Here is a 20959-nt window from a genome sequence, read left to right as displayed (position 1 = left end):
CGGTCAAAATCGTTCGACTTTTTTCCATTCTCAGAATGCCCAAAAAAGAAACGGTCTTCTCTCTCAGCCTTTCCTTCCTTTTTTCCCCCCCCCCTTTAAAAATTTTCTTTGGGTATTCAGAAAAGTTTCATTCTTTCTCATCTTCATTATATAAGCTTATAGTCTAACAAAATGAATTGAAATTTCTTAGTTCTCACTTTTTTTTTCACATCTCACCAGAAAGAAATTCAAGAACCAAATATGTCCGATTCTCAACAGTCTATCGAAGTTCTAAATGAACTGTTCGATCAATTGGCTATTGCTACTTCAGAAAATAGAGACGAAATCTCTTCGGAATTATCTACTTTCTTAAATGGTAACATTATCGAACATGATATTCCTGCTCATTTCTTCGATCGTCTATCAAGGGGAATCAAAGATAAATCAAAAACAATAAACGCAATGGATGCTATTGCTTACATTGCTAATGAAACTAATCTTTCTCCATCTGTAGAACCTTACATTGTCGCTTTAACTCCTTTGATCTGTGAAAAGACAGGCGATAAAGATAAGGAAATTCAATCCATTGCTACAAGAGCATTATTAGCAATCACTAATGCAATTAATCCAGTAGCAATTAAAGCATTTTTACCTCATTTAGTCAATTCTCTCTTGGAGACAAATAAATGGCAAGAAAAATGCGCTGTTTTAAATGCTATTGCAATTTTAGTTAATGTCGCTAAAGAACAAGTCGCTCTAAGAATGACTGAATTGATTCCAGTTCTTTCTGAAGCTATGTGGGATACAAAAAAGGAAGTTAAAGATATCGCTACAAAGACAATAACAAAGACAACTGAAACCGTTGAAAATAAAGATATTGAAAAATTTATTCCTGAATTACTTAATTGTATTGCTGATCCATCAAAAGTTTCAGAAACTGTTCATCTATTAGGTGCAACAACTTTTGTTTCAGAAGTTACCCCAGCAACCCTCTCCATTATGGTCCCATTACTTTCAAGAGGTTTAAATGAAAGAGATACTTCCATCAAACGTAAATCTGCTGTTATTATTGATAATATGTGTAAATTAGTGGAAGATCCACAAGTCGTAGCACCTTTCTTAAATAAATTATTACCTGGTTTGAAAAATAATTTCCAAAATATTGCTGATCCTGAAGCAAGAGAAGTTACATTGAGAGGTTTAAAGACTTTAAGAAGAGTCGGTAACGTTGGTGAAAATGATCAATTACCAGAAATTTCTCACGCTGGTGATATTGAAACAACTTTTGCAATCATTAAAAAATTATTATTATCTGAAAAATTCGATGAAAAAAGATTCAAAATTGTTCTCGATTATGTAGCCGCCATTGCTGGTAATTTAATTGATGAAAAAATTATTGATCAACAAGCTTGGTTAACTCATGTAACTCCTTATATGACAATTTTCTTACATGAAAAGAAAGCTAAAGAAATCGTTGATGATTTTAGAAAATTGGCAGTGGATAATATTCCACAACAACCAAATTTCAATGATGAAGAAGATGATGAAGCTGAAGATCTTTGTAACACTGAATTCTCATTGGCTTATGGTGCTAAGATTCTTTTAAACAAAACTCAATTAAGATTGAAAAGAGGTAAAAGATACGGTCTTTGTGGTCCAAATGGTGCAGGTAAATCTACTTTGATGAGAGCATTGGCTAATGGTCAAGTTGAAGGTTTCCCAACTCAGGATGAATGTAGAACCGTTTATGTGGAACATGATATCGATAACACTCATTCAGAAACAAGTGTTCTGGATTTCGTCGTTGAAAGTAGTGACGTCGAAGGTACAAAAGAACATATCGTTGCCAAATTACAAGAATTCGGTTTCGATGACGATATGCTACAAAAACCAATTCAATCATTATCTGGTGGTTGGAAAATGAAATTAGCTTTAGCAAGAGCTGTCTTAAAAAATGCTGATATCTTACTATTAGATGAACCAACAAATCATTTGGATACCGTCAATGTTGCTTGGTTAGTCGACTATTTGAACACTTGTGGTATTACTTCAATTACAGTCTCTCACGATTCTGGTTTCTTAGACAGAGTTTGTCAATACATTATTCATTACGAAGGTTTGAAGTTGAGAAAATATAAAGGTAATTTATCAGAATTTGTTGAAAAATGTCCGACTGCTAAATCTTACTACGAATTAGGTGCTTCTGATTTAGAATTTAGATTCCCTGAACCAGGTTACTTAGAAGGTGTTAAGACCAAACAAAAAGCCATTGTTAAAGTCTCTAATATGTCCTTCCAATATCCTGGTACATCAAAACCCCAAATCCAAGATATTAGTTTCCAATGTTCATTGTCTTCAAGAATTGCTGTCATCGGTCCAAATGGTGCAGGTAAATCAACATTAATCAATGTCTTAACTGGTGAATTGTTACCTACAACAGGTGAAGTGTACACTCATGAAAACTGTAGAATTGCATACATTAAACAACATGCATTTGCTCATATTGAAAGTCACCTTGATAAGACCCCATCAGAATATATTCAATGGAGATTTCAAACTGGTGAAGATAGGGAAACTATGGATAGAGCTAACAGACAAATCAATGAAGATGATGCTGAAGCTATGAATAAGATCTTTAAGATTGAAGGTACTCCAAGAAGAATTGCTGGTGTACATGCAAGACGTAAGTTTAAGAACACTTACGAATACGAATGTTCTTTCCTATTAGGTGAAAACATTGGTATGAAATCTGAAAGATGGGTCCCAATGATGTCTGTTGATAATGCTTGGTTACCAAGAGGTGAATTAATTGAATCTCATGCTAAATTAGTTGCAGAAGTTGATATGAAGGAAGCTCTAGCTTCTGGTCAATTCCGCCCATTAACAAGAAAGGAAATTGAAGAGCATTGTGCCATGTTAGGTCTTGACGCTGAAATCGTTTCTCATTCCAGAATTAGAGGCTTATCAGGTGGTCAAAAAGTCAAATTAGTCTTGGCCGCCGGTACGTGGCAAAGACCTCATTTGATCGTCTTAGATGAACCAACCAATTATTTGGATAGAGACTCTCTAGGTGCTCTATCTAAAGCATTAAAAGCTTTTGAAGGTGGTGTTGTTATTATTACTCACTCTGCAGAATTCACCAAGGATTTAACTGAAGAAGTTTGGGCCGTTAAAGACGGTAGAATGACTCCATCTGGTCATAATTGGGTTACTGGTCAAGGTACTGGTCCAAGAATTGAAAAGAAGGAAGACGCAGATGACAAATTCGATGCAATGGGTAACAAGATTTCCGGTGGTACGAAGAAGAAGAAATTATCTTCCGCCGAATTAAGAAAGAAGAAGAAGGAAAGAATGAAGAAGAAGAAGGAAATGGGAGATGAATACGTCTCATCAGGTGAAGAGGACTTTTAAATTTTGAAGATTAAAAAAAAAAAAAAGAAATGATCATTTATTATTTTCATCCCAAAATTAAATATAAAGAATAAGAAAATTCGTACCGGTTCTTCTGCAATCTTTATTTTTTTCTTATATATTAAATATGTACTTTCCTCTTAACTTTTACAAACATTATCTGTCACTTTGGCGTTATTTTGCCAATTCAACTTTTGAATTTTGTAAAGTTCCATGCTGGCAAATAATTGAATCATAGTTTTTGCTTCTCTTCCATGACACCCTCACTGGACGGAGATTACAGAGGCAATTTTGCTTTGTACTAGAGTTAGGCTCACATGCAGCACTAAGCCTGTGAATGATATTCTGATTTGCCCTTTCTCACCAGAATCGATATATATTAATTTAATATTAGAGATATATGTTTTTTTTAAGGACAAATGTTCTTCATTATCAATATAGGGTTTGAGTGACAGATCGAATTCTTTTCTCTCTTGGCATCTTGCTAATCAATGGCATTGTAGTAATAAGTAAGATCTAAGGGTTAGTTATAATATGCCAAACGAAAATAAAGTGTGAAATCACAATTAAATTATATAAAAAATCAATATTCCTCCTGTTTTTTCTACATAAAAAGTGCCTTCAATGAGAGAAGAAAAGATGCTCTCTCGATACAAGATGACGTCTGTGTTATATCACATAACTCATAATGCTCTTGTCGACGACATGATGAAGATCTTTCACTTGTTGCTTGCACGACTTCGTATAGCTTCTTAGTATACCTTCTGCTTATCTTTACAAGCAACGGATCCTGTTATTATGGTAAACCGTTGTGTTTACATTCTTCGTGCTTGTTTACCAATCTATGATATTCTCGTCTATCAATATGTATTACAGTATCATAGACCCAACAAAGCCTCGTTCCAACATTGAGCAACTAAATAAATTTTATATCACATGAATTTGCTGGAATTGGCATTATACCAAAAGTTCAATGTTTTGATAGTTAGCATGACAAATTTAGAATGTTATAGAAGATATGAACAATAATTATGGTGTGATAAACACGACCATATATTGACACGAACCATATATGGCGTGATAAACACGAATACATATTATCATGCAATAATTATGGTACGATAATTATGACAACGTATTGACTCATAAATCTATAACATGATAATTGGCATAATTCAAAATGTGTTGGAAAAGGTATAAATACTCAGGTGAACACTGAAGCTTGATCAAAGTTTGTATCACTTTATATTATTTTATATTATGATTATATTTTATATATAACCAGTGCATTATTTGGTAATAACACTGATTAACAAGAATTATTTTAATTACTTGACTGACCTTAAAGAAAAATGAATCCTATTAACGTAAATAATATAAAGGGATCATCCTCTGATCTTCCTACACACGTCACTAAATTTGTCATTCTGACTATCAAAACATTGAAATGTCGGTATAATGCCATTTCCAGCATTCCAGCTCTTGCTTTACGTCAAATATACACAAGTCGTCATGCTAACGTGCAGTCGGTACTATCTGTCTTGTTACTGAACTTAACTAAGAATAAAACCAGCAATTATTAGCGCAAGTGGTTTAGTGGTAAAATCCAACGTTGCCATCGTTGGGCCCCCGGTTCGATTCCGGGCTTGCGCATTTATTTTTCGAATTTTGAAAAAAATTGTGAAGTAGTTGACATTCAGCGGCTATAAAATAAGACATTTTGCAGACTAACTAACAGTGATGGCTTATAACGAGTGCTCAAGCTTGATGTTTTTCTTAAAGGTTCTCTTTGTTTTCATTTGTTCAGTGACAGTTTTGGAAGGAGCAACTCCAACAGAAGTCAAATGCCCAAAGGAACCGTTAATCAGGCATGCGAAGGTAAGCATTAAGGAAACATAGCTCTTTTTGGCGTTCAAAACAGAATGCATTGACTAACAAGATTGGAATCCCAGAATGATTTATGCTCCAAAGAGGAGCAGTATATAAAAAATAAAGAACAGTTCAACAGAAATAAATATAGAGAGTTTTTAGAGAGTTTAGATGTCTTTAATTTCGATAACTCAACTTTGGATAGCATTGTGGTAAGTACACCGAGATTAGGTGTTGCTATTTCGGGTGGTGGCTATAGGTCAATGTTGACTAGTTTGGGATTTCTGCTACAAATGGAGAAATGGGGTCTTTATGACATGGTCGATTATATTTCTGGACTTTCTGGCGGAAGTTGGACCCTTATGGGACTAATATTAAATGATTTTGACCCAAAATTAACTCTCGATAAATGGAATTTTGCTGATGATTTACTTAAAGGCGTTCCTGAATTTGATATAACCAGTGCAGACATTGTTTCAGGGATGCATTCTGCCCTCCAGAAAAGAAACTCTCAGAGAGATAGTAACTTCTCTAGTTTTGAAGAATTGATGGATTATCTAGAAGTAGTACTATCATCTTTAGAAAGCACTCCAGATATGATGGTCTTTCAAAAAAGAAGTGAAAGTCCCTTGCAGAAACTAAAGCAATTATTTTTCCCAAATGATACATTTAGTAGTCCACATATTCTCGACACATTTAAAAATTTTAGGGAAATCTTAGAATTTTACATCGATTTACATTTAGATGTCAGACCTAAAAAAGTTCAAGGTTTCCCTGTTACTTTCACTGATTATTGGGGTAGAGCATTGATAAATAGGGCAAGAAAAAGAGGTTTATCTGATGAAAACTCTACCTCATTGTCAACTTTAATATCTTCAAACGATAGATTTCAAAAATATGAGGCGCCAATCCCTATTTTTGTTTCAAACTGTAAAAACGGCTTTTTGAAGAATGTAATATTTGAGTTTACACCTTTTGAATTTGGTTCCTGGGAGGCTATTGGTAGGTTATTCGTTAAATTAGAGTTTCTAGGATCACGCATTGTAGCTGGGAAAGCTAAAAAATGTTTCAGAAATTTTGATGATATTGGGTTTATTACTGGCACATCCTCCTCCATTTTTAATAACGCAATTATTTATATGTGGCAAAAAGTTTCGCAATCATCACATGAAGCATTGAGAGCATTGAAAGTTTTGCTAAGCGTCTTTGGTTTGAATGGCTCAAAAGTTTCCCGAACAATTGATGAAGCTGGCTTAAATTTCAAAACAGAGACTGATTATGCCGTATATCAACACAATCCATTTTATAAATACCCTCATAAGGAAAACATCCTAACGTCAGAAGATTACCTATACTTGGTTGATGGTGGGGAAGATGGCGAAAATATCCCATTAAGATCAATATTAATTTCTGAGAGGAATCTAGACGTGATTTTTATGATTGATTCCAGTTCTGACATTGATAATTACGCAAATGGTACAAAACTTAAAAATATATTTGAGCAATTAAAAGAGAAAAACGTTGAATATCGTTTTCCTAGCCACTACATTACTTTAGCGTCATCTCCCATTATTATAGGATGTGAACCAGTCTATCATAATAATGGTGAATTGTTACCTATACTTATATATTATGCTAATATGCAGCATACTTATCCTTCGAATATGTCAACATTTAAGGTGAGTTATGAAGAAGATGAGATCGAGGGAATAGTAAATAATGGCAGAAATATCTTTTCTAGAGATAATAGTAATTATTTTCGGAATTGTTTGGGTTGTATCTTATTGAAAAGAAGCAACATCACAATTCCTTTGAATAAAGCATCCAAGTTCTGCTCTAGCTGTTATAAGAATTTGTGTTACAGTTAATGAAGATTTGCCTTTCAAATTCGTTTCAAGTCGTATCGTCGTGTATGTAAATAATATTTAACATATATTTTAGGAAGTGGATGTCTTTTATGTTCTATTTCTTTCACTTTGAATAGTTCTCAACACTGATTCTAGGTCATCGGTTTCTAATATATCAGAATCAATACAGTGGCATTTAATATTATGATTATGTAGCTCTTGCCAATTCATTTGAATTTCTCCCTTTTTAAGATAGATAATGTCAGTAACAAATTTATCCCATGAAATCGAATTTAACCTGAAAGTAGAATAACCTTTTGATTGTCTGTACGCAATGATTGATCTTACCATTGATTCAATGACATGTTTGACATATTCAAGTCCATCTAATCCAACCGTTTCTCTGTCGTGTTTATTATTTATGATTAAAACTTTGTTAGCATTGGGAGATTTGACTATGGTTTCAGCAATATTACCCAGGATAATTATGGGTAATAAACTTGTCATTAATGAACCAATTGAGTAAACGATCATATCTGCTGATTTGATTCTGGAGATCACCCTGGAATTACCAACGGGTTTGATTTCTTCACCATATGGATTGATATATAATATTTTCTTAATAGGGGCTGGCAGTAACACATTTTTTGTTTCATTTCCATCACCGTCCTTGTTAAAATACAGTTGTGAATTTTTCAATTCTGGTAAGATATATAGTGGATAAGCATATTCTTCTTCTTCTTCCACATGGTCGGGAGTTTGTTCTCTTTGTATTATATTGTTACCTTCTTCTTTCAATATATGTACAAATTTTTCATCTTTCTTTCTCTCAGTCGTTATATTATTTGCATTTGGAGAAGGATGCGATATCTGTGACTGGCCCGTTATAATATCGCCATTCGTTAACAATGCGGAGATATGATGAGTATGATTTGTATTGATACAAGGAATCACGTGGATATTCTGGCTGCATCTTCCTATTCTCAGCATAAGTTCAATTGAAGCGTCCAAACTACCCATAAACAAACGGGCACCTGTTAGGAACAGGTTTCCAATTGATGCTTTACCAAATTGAAACTTGTTCGAAGACTTGCTTTTCTTTAATAACTCCGTATGGACATGGATGATAAAGGATCTACACATTTCTTTAACTTCCATTGGGATGTCGCTCCAAATCTGATGCGAACCATCTACAATATCGTTCCATTCAGCTTTAGCAGCGACTGGATCACTCGATAGCCTGTACCCAAACAATTTAGCCAAATGCTCATCCTGAATAACTCTGACAATTCTGGATCTGATATCCCCTATTGCAGGTCCACCAAACACTCTCAAAATTTCACTTGTAGACCCACCATTATCAGAAATGGGTAATACGTACGTCAACTCGTGATTTTCAGCAATAGAAACATTATTAAAGCAATGGGTCAACGAATTAGTAGCAGTACCACCAGAAAAGACAACAATGTCCATTATTTCTCGGATCTATATCTTTTAACTTGCTGACGTGTACAGAAATCAAAATACACACTTTCTCTTTGACGCAACCAGCTATTCCTTTACCAAAAAGTCCCGTCTTTTTTCTCTAGACCAAAATCTTTCCTCTAAAATACAACCAAGCAAATCAAGGACGTTCTTTAACACTTAGAAGTCCTTTTAAATAGCGCTGCCTTCTATGAGATATGCCAGCGTAGACCCTTTCACTCGGTGTTTTTTACTCGAAGGATTTTGACATTCTTCAACTCTAAATCGCAATTACGTCTCGAGAAAAAAGAAAAAAAACATCGAAGAGCTCGAAGACTTTTAATATTCCAGAAAGTGGAAAGTGAGAGGAACAACTAGCATATAGCAATGGTCAAGGCTGTGATATTTTCTGACTTTGACGGTACGATTACCTGGCAAGATTCCAACGATTACCTGACCGATACATTAGGTTTTGGTAAAGAAGAAAGATTGAAAATTTTTGAAGGTGTCCTCGACGGCACTAAGCCATTCAGAGAAGGTTTCACTCAAATGATCAGTTCTATCGAAACCCCTTTACCTGAATGTTTGGCGATTTTAAAGGAAAAGATCCAGTTGGATCCTGGTTTCAAGAAAACGTACGAATGGTCTTTAGAACATAGTGTCCCATTGATCGTCGTTTCCAGTGGTATGAAACCTATTATCAAGGCCCTTTTAGAAAATATGCTTGGTGAAGAAGCTATCAAGAACTTGGAGATTGTTGCTAACGACGTCGAATTAGACGCTAACAACAAGATGACCGTCACTTACAGGGATGAAACACCTTTCGGTCACGACAAATCAAAAAGTATCGACAACTTCAAAGCGCACTACGAGGCCCAATTACCAGAAGGTGCTGAAAAACCAACCTACTTTTACTGCGGTGATGGTATTTCCGACTTGAGTGCTGCTAAAGAATGTGACTTGTTGTTTGCTAAGAGAGGTAAGGACTTGGTCACTTACTGTAAGAGACAAAACGTCCCATTCCACGAATTTGACACCTTCGAAGACATTTTAAGAAGTATGAACCAAGTCCTTGACGGTGAAAAGACTGTTTCAGAGTTGATGGAAAACTGAACGTAACTAATATAGAACTTTTATATAGACCCTTTTTCATTTCTTTAATGATGGTGTTATGAATTTCAATTTCAAAGCGATGAGGATTGTCCCACTTTAAATGGAAACCCTAACCATAAGAAAGATAATAGCTACGACAAGAGAAGCCTTTAAAAGGTGACAATTTTCAGTGCATAGAAATGGTTAGGAGGATCAAAGTCAAGAACCCCATTGTGGAGATGGACGGTGATGAGATGACGAGGATCATATGGCATTTAATAAGGGAAAAATTGATATATCCTTATCTAGATGTAGATTTGAAATACTTCGACCTATCGATCGAAAATCGAGATAAGACAGATGATCAGGTAACAGTAGACTCTGCTAAGGCGACTTTAAAGTATGGTGTCGCGGTGAAATGTGCTACGATTACTCCGGATGAGTCAAGAGTTGAAGAGTTTCATTTGAAGAAAATGTGGCCATCTCCCAATGGTACAATTAGAAATATACTTGATGGTACTGTATTCAGAGAACCGATAATAATTCCGAAGATTCCTCGTCTTGTTAGACATTGGGAGAAACCTATAATTATAGGGAGACATGCATTTGGAGATCAATATAAGGCCACTGATGTTGTTATCCCAGAAGAAGAAGGCAAGCTGAAGTTGATTTTCCAACCAAAGGATACAAATAAACCAGCTATTGCTACTGATGTGTTCGAATTTGATGGTGATGGTGGAGTTGCCTTGGCCATGTATAATACAAGGAAATCCATTAAAGGCTTTGCCAGAGCATCATTTGAAATGGCTTTAAAAAGAAAAATGCCACTATTTTTTACAACCAAGAATACTGTGTTGAAACGATATGATGGAAAGTTCAAAGATATTTTCCAGGAAATGTATGAAAGTGATTATAAAGTGCAATTTGATGAAATTGGAATTTTATATGAACATCGGTTAATTGATGATATGGTAGCACAAATGCTCAAGTCCACTGGTGGCTTTATAATTGCGATGAAAAATTATGATGGTGATGTGCAATCCGATATTGTGGCTCAAGGGTTTGGTTCTTTAGGTTTAATGACGTCGATGTTAGTCGCTCCTGATGGGAAAACTTTTGAAAGTGAAGCTGCTCATGGTACAGTGACAAGACATTATAGACAATATCAACATGGTCAAGAAACCTCTACAAATTCAATTGCTTCTATTTTCGCGTGGACAAAAGGGATTATTCAAAGAGGTAAACTCGATGGCACTCCTGATGTAGTTAAATTTGGAAAATTACTGGAAGAAGTTACTATTGATACAGTCGAAATAGATGACATCATGACAAAGGACCTGGCATTAATGTTACATAGAGGAGAAAAATCAGACTACGTAACAACAGAAGACTTTATCAATTCAGTTAAAAGAAGATTAGATATCTCGATGAAACAGATGTTCACAACTAAAGTTGCTAAATTATGAAAATTTTATATATTGAAATTATCTTATATATTCTGAAAACAAAACGAATTTGAAGTAATGAAATAGCTTTTACTTTCTTATTTATTGGAACATGAGAGTTAAATTATTGATAATTTACATGACGAATATACACTATTGAAAATTGATCCTAAAAATATTGGAAATGGAGGGATACTTCATGTATATATGCAGAGAGGAAGGGGTAGTATATTCAAAATCAAGTTAGCACGTTCTGGTTGTTCTAAAAGTTTTGTAAAATTGCGTTCTTTTGAGCGTCATTCAAAGTGATTGGGTAGTCGATTTTGTAACGTACAATTAGATTGCCCCTTTGAGATGGTGTCTTGGGTATTGGCATACCTTGACCTGGATATACTGATGTTTCTGAAGGTTGAATTGGTTGAGTTCTTGAAATCGGTAAAGTTCTTCCATCAATTGTTTGAATTTGCTTATTGAAACCCAATAACGATTCTTTGAAGGTTAATGGTAAAGTACAGGTAAGATCATCTCCTTCTCTCTTGAAAACTGGATGATTCTTTTCCTGTAACATGAATTGCAACGTTTTTCTGCCGCCGGTTTGTGGATTGTAATCACCTTGACTCTTATAGGTAATCTTTGTGCCTGCTTTCCAACCTGGTTTCAATTGAATGTCAATTTGTGTCTTTTCTGGAATACCGCCTTGGCCTTTTCTGCCAATCTTGAAGGATTTCTTTTTACCGTGGAACAGGTCTTCTAAAGAGACAGGAAGGCTGACTTGGACAGTTTCTTCCTGAGCAGATGGAGAATTTGAAGTTGATCTGAAACCACCGGGCATGCCACCCATTCCACCTGGCATTCCTCCCATGCCGCCTGGCATACCGCCCATTCCACCTGGCATTCCTCCCATTCCACCTGGCATACCACCAAAACTATGGAAACTACTCGAGCTGCCACCACCTGGGAAACCGGAAGAGAAGCTAAAGCCTGAGTCATCGTTACCACCAAAGAATTGTGAGAAAATATTGAATGCATCTTCATTAGTGAATGCGTGGCCGCCAAAACCTCCACCTGGGAAGCCACCGGCACCACCTGGACCACCGGCACCACCAAATTGCGGCCCACCTGACCTAGCCGCTTGTAACCCATACTGATCATAAACTTCTCTCTTGTTCTTATCACTTAGAATCTCGAAAGCTTCGGAGATTTCTTTGAATTTCTCTGTATCACCAGTTGGCTTATCTGGATGGTACTTCAAAGCAGCCTTTCTGTAACCTTTCTTAATTTCTTGATCGTTAGCGCTGGGAGAAACACCTAACAAATCGTATAATTTAGTTTCTTTGACCATTGTTATATTGTCTATATGTATCCTTTTTTCACAGAAGTTTTCACTGTTCACTGAAATATATATTCGAAACAGTGATTCATTCAATAATTATATGACGGGTGTCCGTATATATACCAACAATCATTCCATCCGTTTGTCACATTGACTCTCCGTCAATTTTTTTTTTCCAGTACATCTGATCATCAAACTTCTAGAATATTCTGGAAATTTGATATCAACTTCCACGTGAAATTCACGTGATTGATAATTCTTTGGACAAATTTGAGCCTAGCAGGGCCATTTTGGAAGATGAAGAAGACTACATAGAGAGGGATGTAAGGAACAATTCATTCAGAAAGTACTGTCAAGCCATGTCTGTCATATTGGTATCTGCAGGGTACGATCACACAATAAGGTTCTGGGAGGCTCTCACGGGTGTCTGTTCGAGAACCATACAGCATTCCGATTCTCAGGTGAATCGTTTGGAAATTACCAATGATAAGAAGTTACTAGGTGCTGCTGGTCATCAGAACGTTAGACTCTACGACATTCGAACGACAAATCCTAATCCAGTGGCAACTTTCGAAGGTCATAAGGGCAATGTTACCTCATTGTCATTTCAACAGGACAACAGATGGATGGTTACTTCTAGTGAAGATGGGACTATAAAAGTTTGGGACGTTAGGTCGCCTTCCGTTCCGAGAAATTACAAACACAATGCCCCCGTTAATGAAGTGGTCATACATCCCAACCAGGGAGAACTTATATCTTGCGATAGAGACGGTAATATACGTATCTGGGATTTGGGTGAAAATCAATGTACACATCAATTGACGCCGGAGGATAATACACCCCTACAATCGCTTTCTGTGGCAAGTGACGGTTCCATGTTAGTTGCAGCCAATAGTAAAGGCAATTGTTACGTATGGGAAATGCCGAATCACACAGACGCATCGAATTTAAAGCCAGTTACAAAATTCAAGGCACACTCAAACTATATCACAAGAATTTTACTCTCTTCAGATGTTAAACACTTAGCCACTTGTTCTGCTGATAAGACGGCAAGAACATGGTCGTTGGACGATAATTTTAAACTAGAGTCGACTTTAGATGGACATCAAAGATGGGTTTGGGATTGTGCATTTAGTGCAGACAGTGCTTATTTGGTCACTGCTTCTTCTGATCATTACGTTAGATTATGGGACCTTTCAACCAGGGAAATTGTAAGGCAATACGGTGGTCACCATAAAGGTGCCATTTGTGTGGCATTAAATGATGTATAAGCTGGAATTATATATTCTCTTAAACAGAAAACTTTTTAAATTGTTATTATTTTCATATATATATAAATATAGAAAAAATGCATATAATGACTAATGCTATTCACTTATTTGGAAGTGAAAAATGTAAACTGATGTTGCTTATTATAATACATTCCTATTCGAGTTGTTGAACGGGTTGTGCGAATTTCGAAAAATGGTAGCAATGAATGAAGAGGTAGCTTATAATATTATTTAAATGTAACCAATATAATAGATTTTTTGAAGATTTCAAACTGATCTCTCCAATTATCACATCAACGAATCTTACATTAAATGCCATTATTTGTGATGCTGCAATATCATTATGTGATGAAATGAATTCACAAATGTCCTTAACTAGCTCACCGAATGACAATTTTTCCGAAGTCAATATCGATCTAATGTTCCTATCAATCGTATTTTTGCATAACTCCATTCTACTAGAATCCTCTTCATTGCCGAAAAGAATATCCAAGTCTTTGTTCAAATCGATTGTACTTTCCCATTCTTGTATCATTGCTTCCTTTCGATCTCTATACTTATCAGAAAATTGTTCAATAAATTTCAGTGTTCTAGCAAAATTTTTCAGCATTTTTATAAACTTTTCTATGACGTTTAATTTGTTGTTGATAATTGGAATTGGTAGGTCAATTGTTGCCTTTTCGACCATTCCTTGATAACTTGTAACCAATGTTTCCAGCTTTGCAATTATATCTGCACTGTCATATTTATTGTCGCCACTCAAAAAACTTTGTAAAACTGTTCTGGACAGTGCTTTGATCACGGACAGGTGGGTAATTTTGTCACATTCGTAGATCCATTCATGCAATTCATCAGATATTATCAAATCAAACATTTGAGGAGATAATGAGCCCGTATTGGATATGAATAAACTCAATGAAAGAAGATCCAATCTCAAAAAATTTATATTTTCGAAGATTGTCATGCAGTAAATGTGGTATAATGATTCCAGGGCTGAAATAATGTCGGGATCAATATTTCTGTAATTAGCTAACTTTTCCTTTGGCAATCTTGGTAAGTTTAAATTGTCGATATTACCAAATTCAAATAAATTATGATAGAGGTTATTTGAGGAAGTAAAAGAGCTTTTCTCCTTTGAGTACATTACTTCGGACAATTTACTATCATCTTTAAAATTTCTCAATTTAACACTATCTTTTTCAATGGATAATTTTAATCCACAATAATGATATTTTGATTGACCTCTCATACCTAATCTTCTTGTAGATATGTGAGGAAACACAGATCTAATCAATTTTCCCAAAGATGCTTGTGACAAAGGTTTTAAGTTATATTTTGCACAGAACGAAGCATAGTAAGCAAAAATGGTACTTCTGGCGACGTAGCAGTCATTTTCTGCTTCACAATTTCTCATAATCCAAAGGAAAGCTAGGACTTGTCTTTCCTTTTCCCTTGTTTGTTCAAATTTTTGAATTTCTGTTCTACTCAAAATTCCAGGATTCAAAGTCAACAAAGAAAGTTCAGCATTTTTAACAATGGGAATATACTCAGTCAATGGTTTGTGTCTATTTTCTTCTGCAATTTTCTTTGCAATGCTCTCCTGAATGTTTCTTCTTGTTGGATTATTGGGATTTACTTTGTGAGTATTGTCACCATATGGAATCGGACGATAATTGGTATGATGATTCTGATACGGCAAATTTGATGAGATATCGTAAATGTTGGGAATGACAATTTGGTTACCGCTAGGCATAGAATTTTCATTTTCTAATTTAACCAATGGATTAGGAAAATTGTTACTACTTTGTTGTTGCTGATTATCCATGTAGTAAACAGTATCATGCCTTGGTAGGATAGGTGGTGATAGCATACGATTGTTAGGTGTGGAGTTATTCGAATTATTAAGGATATAATGCGAAGAGATATACTGCCTATCAGCTAAATTGTTGATTTGGTTTGGAGGAGGCAGAGCGAAGAAATTGACACCGTTGTTGCTAACAGAAGAAGCCCTTTGATTTGCTTGTATTACAGTAGGTGGGTGTAAAGGTCCATTTCGAAAGTACGGCGATGGCGCCTGTATAAAAGTATTATTGTTGGATGAATTATTTAATTCAGGTCTGTTAAAGTTATTTTCCTGTCTTTGCCAATTGTTGTTGTTAAATTGAAAATTGTCGGTAGAGTGAGAATCCCGTAAATCTCGATTATCCATTCTTTCACGCAGCAAAATTAATGGAGACTTCAGTGACATCAATCTTGTATTATGATTCCAGAATTAACATAAATCGATCAGAATGATGAAATGATGGGTCATACAAATAAGTTGTAGAAAGGTATCGAATACAGACATATATATATAAAAATGGAAGAAAGGAAAAAAAAGTGAGCTAATCTATTAGTATCGGATAAAAACGTAATGAGTCCAGGGCTGAGAATGGTCATATGCTAACGATCATTCTTTTTTTGAGGCTTGCCTGTATTGCAAACTCTTGGCGATATGTTGTTTCCGGAGTTTCCTTTACCTCATCAAATGGGCCAAAAAAAAGAAAAGATCGAGCCAAATATTATGTAATTTTTTTCATCTCCGTTTTTTCTCGATCGATTTTCTCGAGAAAATCGAGAGTCGGTCTGTCCCTTTCTCTCCGTAGACAAAGTGACTAAGCTTCTAGTAGGCTCTGGAGCGTGGCTTTCTTGCGCTGCAGACGTGCAGCAGCAATAGAGTAACACCTCTTGTGGACGCTAACTTTGGCAGGTACGTTCTACTAATTGCCACCGGTCATAGAGAATATAGCAATACCGGTGGAACAGTATCGGTAGCTTCCACAACCTTGTATGTCACAATTTTTCAAACTATCTTACGTATTTCAGAGCTATGTATTACTCTTCTTGAAAGGCAGTATAGTAGCCGGGACACACAGACTATGTGAGCACTTTCCACATGGTTCATCCGGTTAACAGGTTAGCTTGCATACAATAAATGGTTTGAAGCCACGTCTGTCACGTGATCACAGTGTATCGAAATTTACTTCCATGGGAGAAAAATTGAGTCCGTATCCCGCTTCTCGACGAAGAAAAAGAAGAAAATTCCAAAAATAGGCTTAGAGTTCGTTGTCCCTCGCCACCTACAATCCGATAAATCTTGGTGGAGGAGGAGACGCTGTCAGTCATCTCATCTAAAAATTTGTCAGATAGCACGTTTGTCAGACTTGAGAGGGGCAATACTTCTTTACAATAGTAATTACCCCTCCTTGAAGTATTCGCCCTCTCCAGCTCCTTCCCCGGTACCTTGCGTAGATTTTATTTTTAGCTTATTCAATGGTCTACTAATTGAACAATACGTATTATGTTTTTTGACTTCTTGCTAACCACACGCTGCAACAAAATGCCAATTAGAAGCCTGCGAGATGACACATCGCGGAAACAGGCAAAAAAAGAAACGAGGGCAGAGTAAATTAGAAATAATCCGGTACTATCAAAAACATGATGTGCATCAGGAGACTTCTTACGTTCTATAGGATTTCATTGGGAACTACATCCGATAGTTCAGATGTGACGTAGTGATTCATTCTGTAGCGATCTACTTTTTACCGATATATTTGGAACTGGACTTACTTAAGAAGTCGGTGTTTTGCCCGAAATGTTGCCATAAATTACTAACGATTTACTCATCGTGCAGCATTTGTAATATTATCTGACCAGTGCAGTTTGATGGGTTACGTCTTTTTATCATTATTTTTACTTACAGTATATGATCCCGGGTAATAGTTTTCGATTATTTGGCAGTCCGTGAAATTCCAAACTGACAAAAGGAAGGATATAGCATGTTGGCAAGACTTTCGAGAGCAACCATTGATCTACTTTGTATAATGTATCTACTATACTTGACGTATACTTAACGCATCTCAAATTTCCACCTAGCGAGATATGTACACTGGCCCTTTTCTAATATCACTGGTTAGTGGTGCTGCAGCAGGTACATCAACAGATTTGGTGTTTTTTCCAATTGATACCTTAAAAACAAGATTACAAGCAAGAGGTGGTTTTGTGAAAAATGGTGGATATCACAATATCTATAAGGGTGTTGGTAGTGCAATCGTCGCTTCAGCTCCAAGTGCCTCCCTATTCTTCATAACATATGATTCATTGAAATTTTATCTGAAACCTTATTTCCATAATATATTCTTATCTTCGGGAAGTAACGTCAATCCAGAACTGGTAGATGCTTCCGTTCATATGGTTTCTTCTATCTCTGGTGAAATTGCAGCTTGTATCGTCCGTGTACCTGCGGAACTTATAAAACAGACCACACAAACTTCAAAAATTTCAAATTCTTCTTGGAATACCGTCAAAATTTTGCTACATAAAGGCTCAATGCCGAATTCTTCCATTCGATCCACATTCTATCGTGGTTGGTGGTCTACCATAATGAGGGAAATTCCCTTCACTTGTATACAGTTCCCGCTATACGAGTTTTTAAAGCAAAAATGGCGTATTTCCTCAACTGGTCAAGAAAATGGCAATTTGGCACCGTGGAAGGGTGCAATATGTGGGTCCATAGCAGGTGGGATTGCTGCTGCAACTACTACCCCATTGGACTTCATAAAGACAAGAATAATGTTAAGTGATGGGTCAATTACCCCCAAAATGGTGTTGAAAACCACACTACAAAATGAAGGCCCATTAGTTTTTTTCAGTGGTGTAACCGCAAGAACTCTGTGGATCAGTGCCGGTGGTGCCATCTTCTTAGGCGTCTACGAAACAGTCCACCACCTCCTAACAATCCCGCACACTTGATCCAGTCTATATAACCTGTCCTCGTCGTGTAAATAAAATTCAGCACTGTCATCTAATCTTTATTATGAGAAAGAAGCTCTTCATTCTCTCGCTCAGTTGGCTTTTTTTCCGTTATTTCTTGATTTGCTGCGTCGTTTTCTCTGCCGATCCGTTCATTATGACATAATACGGTCCTATTCTCCTACGTTATTTTCTTTTTTTGACTCCCAATACACACACTTGCAGTAAGAGAAAAATTTGTTTGCATTTACGAATACTATTCAAAATACACTTGACTTTTTAGGAATCAAGATCATCGTAACAATCTTCCATTGCTACTGTCCAGTTGCTGGCTTAACATTTCAAGAGGCATCGCAAGACACAATTTCATAGATATGTCTGATATAGAAAGAGATTCAGGACTTGTAAGTATTTTATATTTTCAATTTTGACGAGCTGAGCAAAACTTTTTATCATTAATAGCAAAAAATCTCGCAGGACACAGAAGATTATCTCTGACTTAATGAAAAGTTGGTTCTGATTGTCTTTTTTGCAACTGTGAAAACCATTTTTTGATGTATTACCGTTCAAATGTATTGTCTCATTAGGTCACCTAATTGTCATCTTTTACCGTCATTATTTTATGGTGTTTTGATTTCTTTTGGCTTTTTACTAATACTTTTATATTTCTAGAATAATCAACGTAGTAGATCAAGATCTCCCGTACGTCGTCGTACGAGTGACGACCGTGGTCGTGGCTATCGTGATAGAGGTAATAACAACTACCCTTCAAGACAACGGAATGACTACAATAGAGGGAGTAGATACGATACAGGAAGGTACGATACAGGAAGATACGACAATCGCAATAGAGATTACGGTGCTCCTAGTCGCGGTCGCCCTGGGCCGCGTGATAGAAGAACAACAAGAACTTTCAATAATAAAGGGGATTATGGTCCAAGGTTGGCAAGAGAATTAGATAGTTCATACGAGGAAAAAGTCAATAGAAATTATTCAAATAGCATTTTCGTGGGGAATTTAACTTATGATTGTACTCCGGATGATTTAAGAGACTTCTTTTCTCAAATTGGTGAAGTAGTACGTGCAGATATTATTACTTCAAGGGGCCATCACAGAGGCATGGGTACTGTCGAATTTACTAATAATGATGATGTTACCGAAGCTATTCGTCAATATGATGGTTCCGATTTCATGGAACGTCAAATTTTCGTAAGACAAGATAATCCACCTCCAGAGAGTCGCCGTGAGAGAGTTCCACCTTCTAACGATCATCGTGACAGGTACGCTGCTTCAAATGATCGTCATAGCCGACCTTATGACAGAGCTTCATCTAGAAATACACCATCAGATGGTAACTATGATGGTTTCGAAATATTTGTAGCTAATTTACCATTTTCTGTCAATTGGCAGGCTCTAAAAGACATGTTCAAACCATGTGGTAACGTTCTCCGTGCAGATGTAGAATTAGATCATGTGGGACGCTCAAGAGGATTTGGTACAGTTTTATTTAGCAATCAAGAAGACATGAGAAGAGCAATTGATGATTATAACGGTTATGAAATAGAAGGAAGAAGATTAGATGTAAGGGAAGGTTACAGAAATTCTCGTAATGGGAATAGAAATGGTGCAGATGAAACTAATAAGGATAGCAACGAAACAGAAGCTCAAGCCCAATCTAATTCAACTGTCGACTTCACAGAAGGCTACATTAGTGGTGATGAACGTAATAACTTCATTTACTGCAGTAATCTACCTTTCTCAACAGATAGAAGCGATTTATATGATTTGTTTGAAACTATTGGAAAGGTCATCAATGCTGAATTGAGATATGACTCTGCCAATCAACCAACTGGTGTCGCAGTGATAGAATATGAAAATATTGAAGATGCAGATGTTTGTATTGAAAGATTGAACAATTATAACTATGGTGGCTGTGATTTAGTCATTTCCTATGCAAAGAAAGAATAATCTAACTCATGCTAATGAAATTATCCGGGAACGACTCCAAGAAAAAATATATATATTGTATATTATCATATTAATGAAACCCATGTACTCTATGATATTTTTCCGCTCTTCTACATTACATAAAGCATCGTACTCTGAGGTAAGTCAAAGCCTGTAGCTTCTTTCCCATTGAATTACGATATTTGTTATGGTTGTTACACGATAATATATTCAAATACACTGGAAGAATAATTAGACGCAAGTTTGTTACTATTAGTGGTAACAGTAAGAAATAATGAGATATGCTATTGGCTAAGATAGTCTATGATTCACAAATATTTCAGTTGTTTTCGAAACTAATAAACTAAAAATATCTGGCCAAATAATGAGGGACTATTCCAACTAGAAAGCAAGTTTCTGATAGATTGGCAAGTCACAGAAAAAGAGGTCGCTTGCAGAAAGTGAGTACCTGGTCTAACATATCTTGGCTTGGCCATTCTGATTCGTAAG

At 36.0% G+C, this 20959-nt stretch overlaps 10 protein-coding genes and 1 non-coding gene across 11 annotated transcripts; 8 read left to right on the top strand and 3 right to left on the bottom strand.

Annotated features, from left to right (window-relative positions):
- Positions 1–240: 240 nt before the first annotated feature.
- HEF3 (translation elongation factor EF-3) lies at positions 241–3390 on the top strand (the record flags this gene model as incomplete). The annotated part of the gene is made up of 1 exon (XM_003958816.1): positions 241–3390. One exon carries the CDS (start codon positions 241–243, stop codon positions 3388–3390), a length of 3150 nt encoding a protein of 1049 aa, XP_003958865.1.
- A 1582-nt stretch (positions 3391–4972) lies between these two features.
- Positions 4973–5043, top strand: KAFR0Htrna15G. Its single transcript has one exon. It is a non-coding gene; the product is annotated as a tRNA-Gly (tRNA).
- Positions 5044–5157: 114 nt separating this feature from the next.
- On the top strand, positions 5158–7127 carry SPO1 (putative carboxylic ester hydrolase; the record flags this gene model as incomplete). The annotated part of the gene is made up of 2 exons (XM_003958815.1): positions 5158–5268; positions 5343–7127. 2 exons carry the CDS (start codon positions 5158–5160, stop codon positions 7125–7127), a joined length of 1896 nt encoding a protein of 631 aa, XP_003958864.1.
- An 87-nt stretch (positions 7128–7214) lies between these two features.
- KAFR0H03180 (uncharacterized protein) lies at positions 7215–8579 on the bottom strand (the record flags this gene model as incomplete). The annotated part of the gene is made up of 1 exon (XM_003958814.1): positions 7215–8579. One exon carries the CDS (start codon positions 8577–8579, stop codon positions 7215–7217), a length of 1365 nt encoding a protein of 454 aa, XP_003958863.1.
- A 378-nt stretch (positions 8580–8957) lies between these two features.
- On the top strand, positions 8958–9683 carry PYP1 (putative phosphoric monoester hydrolase; the record flags this gene model as incomplete). The annotated part of the gene is made up of 1 exon (XM_003958813.1): positions 8958–9683. One exon carries the CDS (start codon positions 8958–8960, stop codon positions 9681–9683), a length of 726 nt encoding a protein of 241 aa, XP_003958862.1.
- Positions 9684–9862: 179 nt separating this feature from the next.
- IDP3 (isocitrate dehydrogenase (NADP(+)) IDP3) lies at positions 9863–11128 on the top strand (the record flags this gene model as incomplete). Its single annotated transcript, XM_003958812.1, has 1 exon — positions 9863–11128. The coding sequence occupies one exon, from the start codon at positions 9863–9865 to the stop codon at positions 11126–11128; it is 1266 nt and encodes a 421-aa protein (XP_003958861.1).
- A 241-nt stretch (positions 11129–11369) lies between these two features.
- Positions 11370–12449, bottom strand: SIS1 (type II HSP40 co-chaperone SIS1; the record flags this gene model as incomplete). The annotated part of the gene is made up of 1 exon (XM_003958811.1): positions 11370–12449. The coding sequence occupies one exon, from the start codon at positions 12447–12449 to the stop codon at positions 11370–11372; it is 1080 nt and encodes a 359-aa protein (XP_003958860.1).
- A 350-nt stretch (positions 12450–12799) lies between these two features.
- Positions 12800–13711, top strand: LST8 (TOR complex subunit LST8; the record flags this gene model as incomplete). The annotated part of the gene is made up of 1 exon (XM_003958810.1): positions 12800–13711. The coding sequence occupies one exon, from the start codon at positions 12800–12802 to the stop codon at positions 13709–13711; it is 912 nt and encodes a 303-aa protein (XP_003958859.1).
- Positions 13712–13865: 154 nt separating this feature from the next.
- KAFR0H03130 (RFX family transcription factor) lies at positions 13866–15959 on the bottom strand (the record flags this gene model as incomplete). The annotated part of the gene is made up of 1 exon (XM_003958809.1): positions 13866–15959. One exon carries the CDS (start codon positions 15957–15959, stop codon positions 13866–13868), a length of 2094 nt encoding a protein of 697 aa, XP_003958858.1.
- Positions 15960–17632: 1673 nt separating this feature from the next.
- Positions 17633–18502, top strand: PET8 (Pet8p; the record flags this gene model as incomplete). Its single annotated transcript, XM_003958808.1, has 1 exon — positions 17633–18502. The coding sequence occupies one exon, from the start codon at positions 17633–17635 to the stop codon at positions 18500–18502; it is 870 nt and encodes a 289-aa protein (XP_003958857.1).
- Positions 18503–18876: 374 nt separating this feature from the next.
- Positions 18877–20470, top strand: HRB1 (mRNA-binding protein; the record flags this gene model as incomplete). The annotated part of the gene is made up of 2 exons (XM_003958807.1): positions 18877–18906; positions 19175–20470. 2 exons carry the CDS (start codon positions 18877–18879, stop codon positions 20468–20470), a joined length of 1326 nt encoding a protein of 441 aa, XP_003958856.1.
- Positions 20471–20959: the final 489 nt, after the last annotated feature.

Source organism: Kazachstania africana, chromosome 8, assembly GCF_000304475.1.
Source record: "Kazachstania africana CBS 2517 chromosome 8, complete genome".
In the NCBI taxonomy this organism is placed as follows: Eukaryota; Fungi; Ascomycota; class Saccharomycetes; order Saccharomycetales; family Saccharomycetaceae; genus Kazachstania; species Kazachstania africana.
Note: the sequence above shows the minus strand (reverse complement) of the source record. Positions and strands in the feature narration are given on the sequence as shown.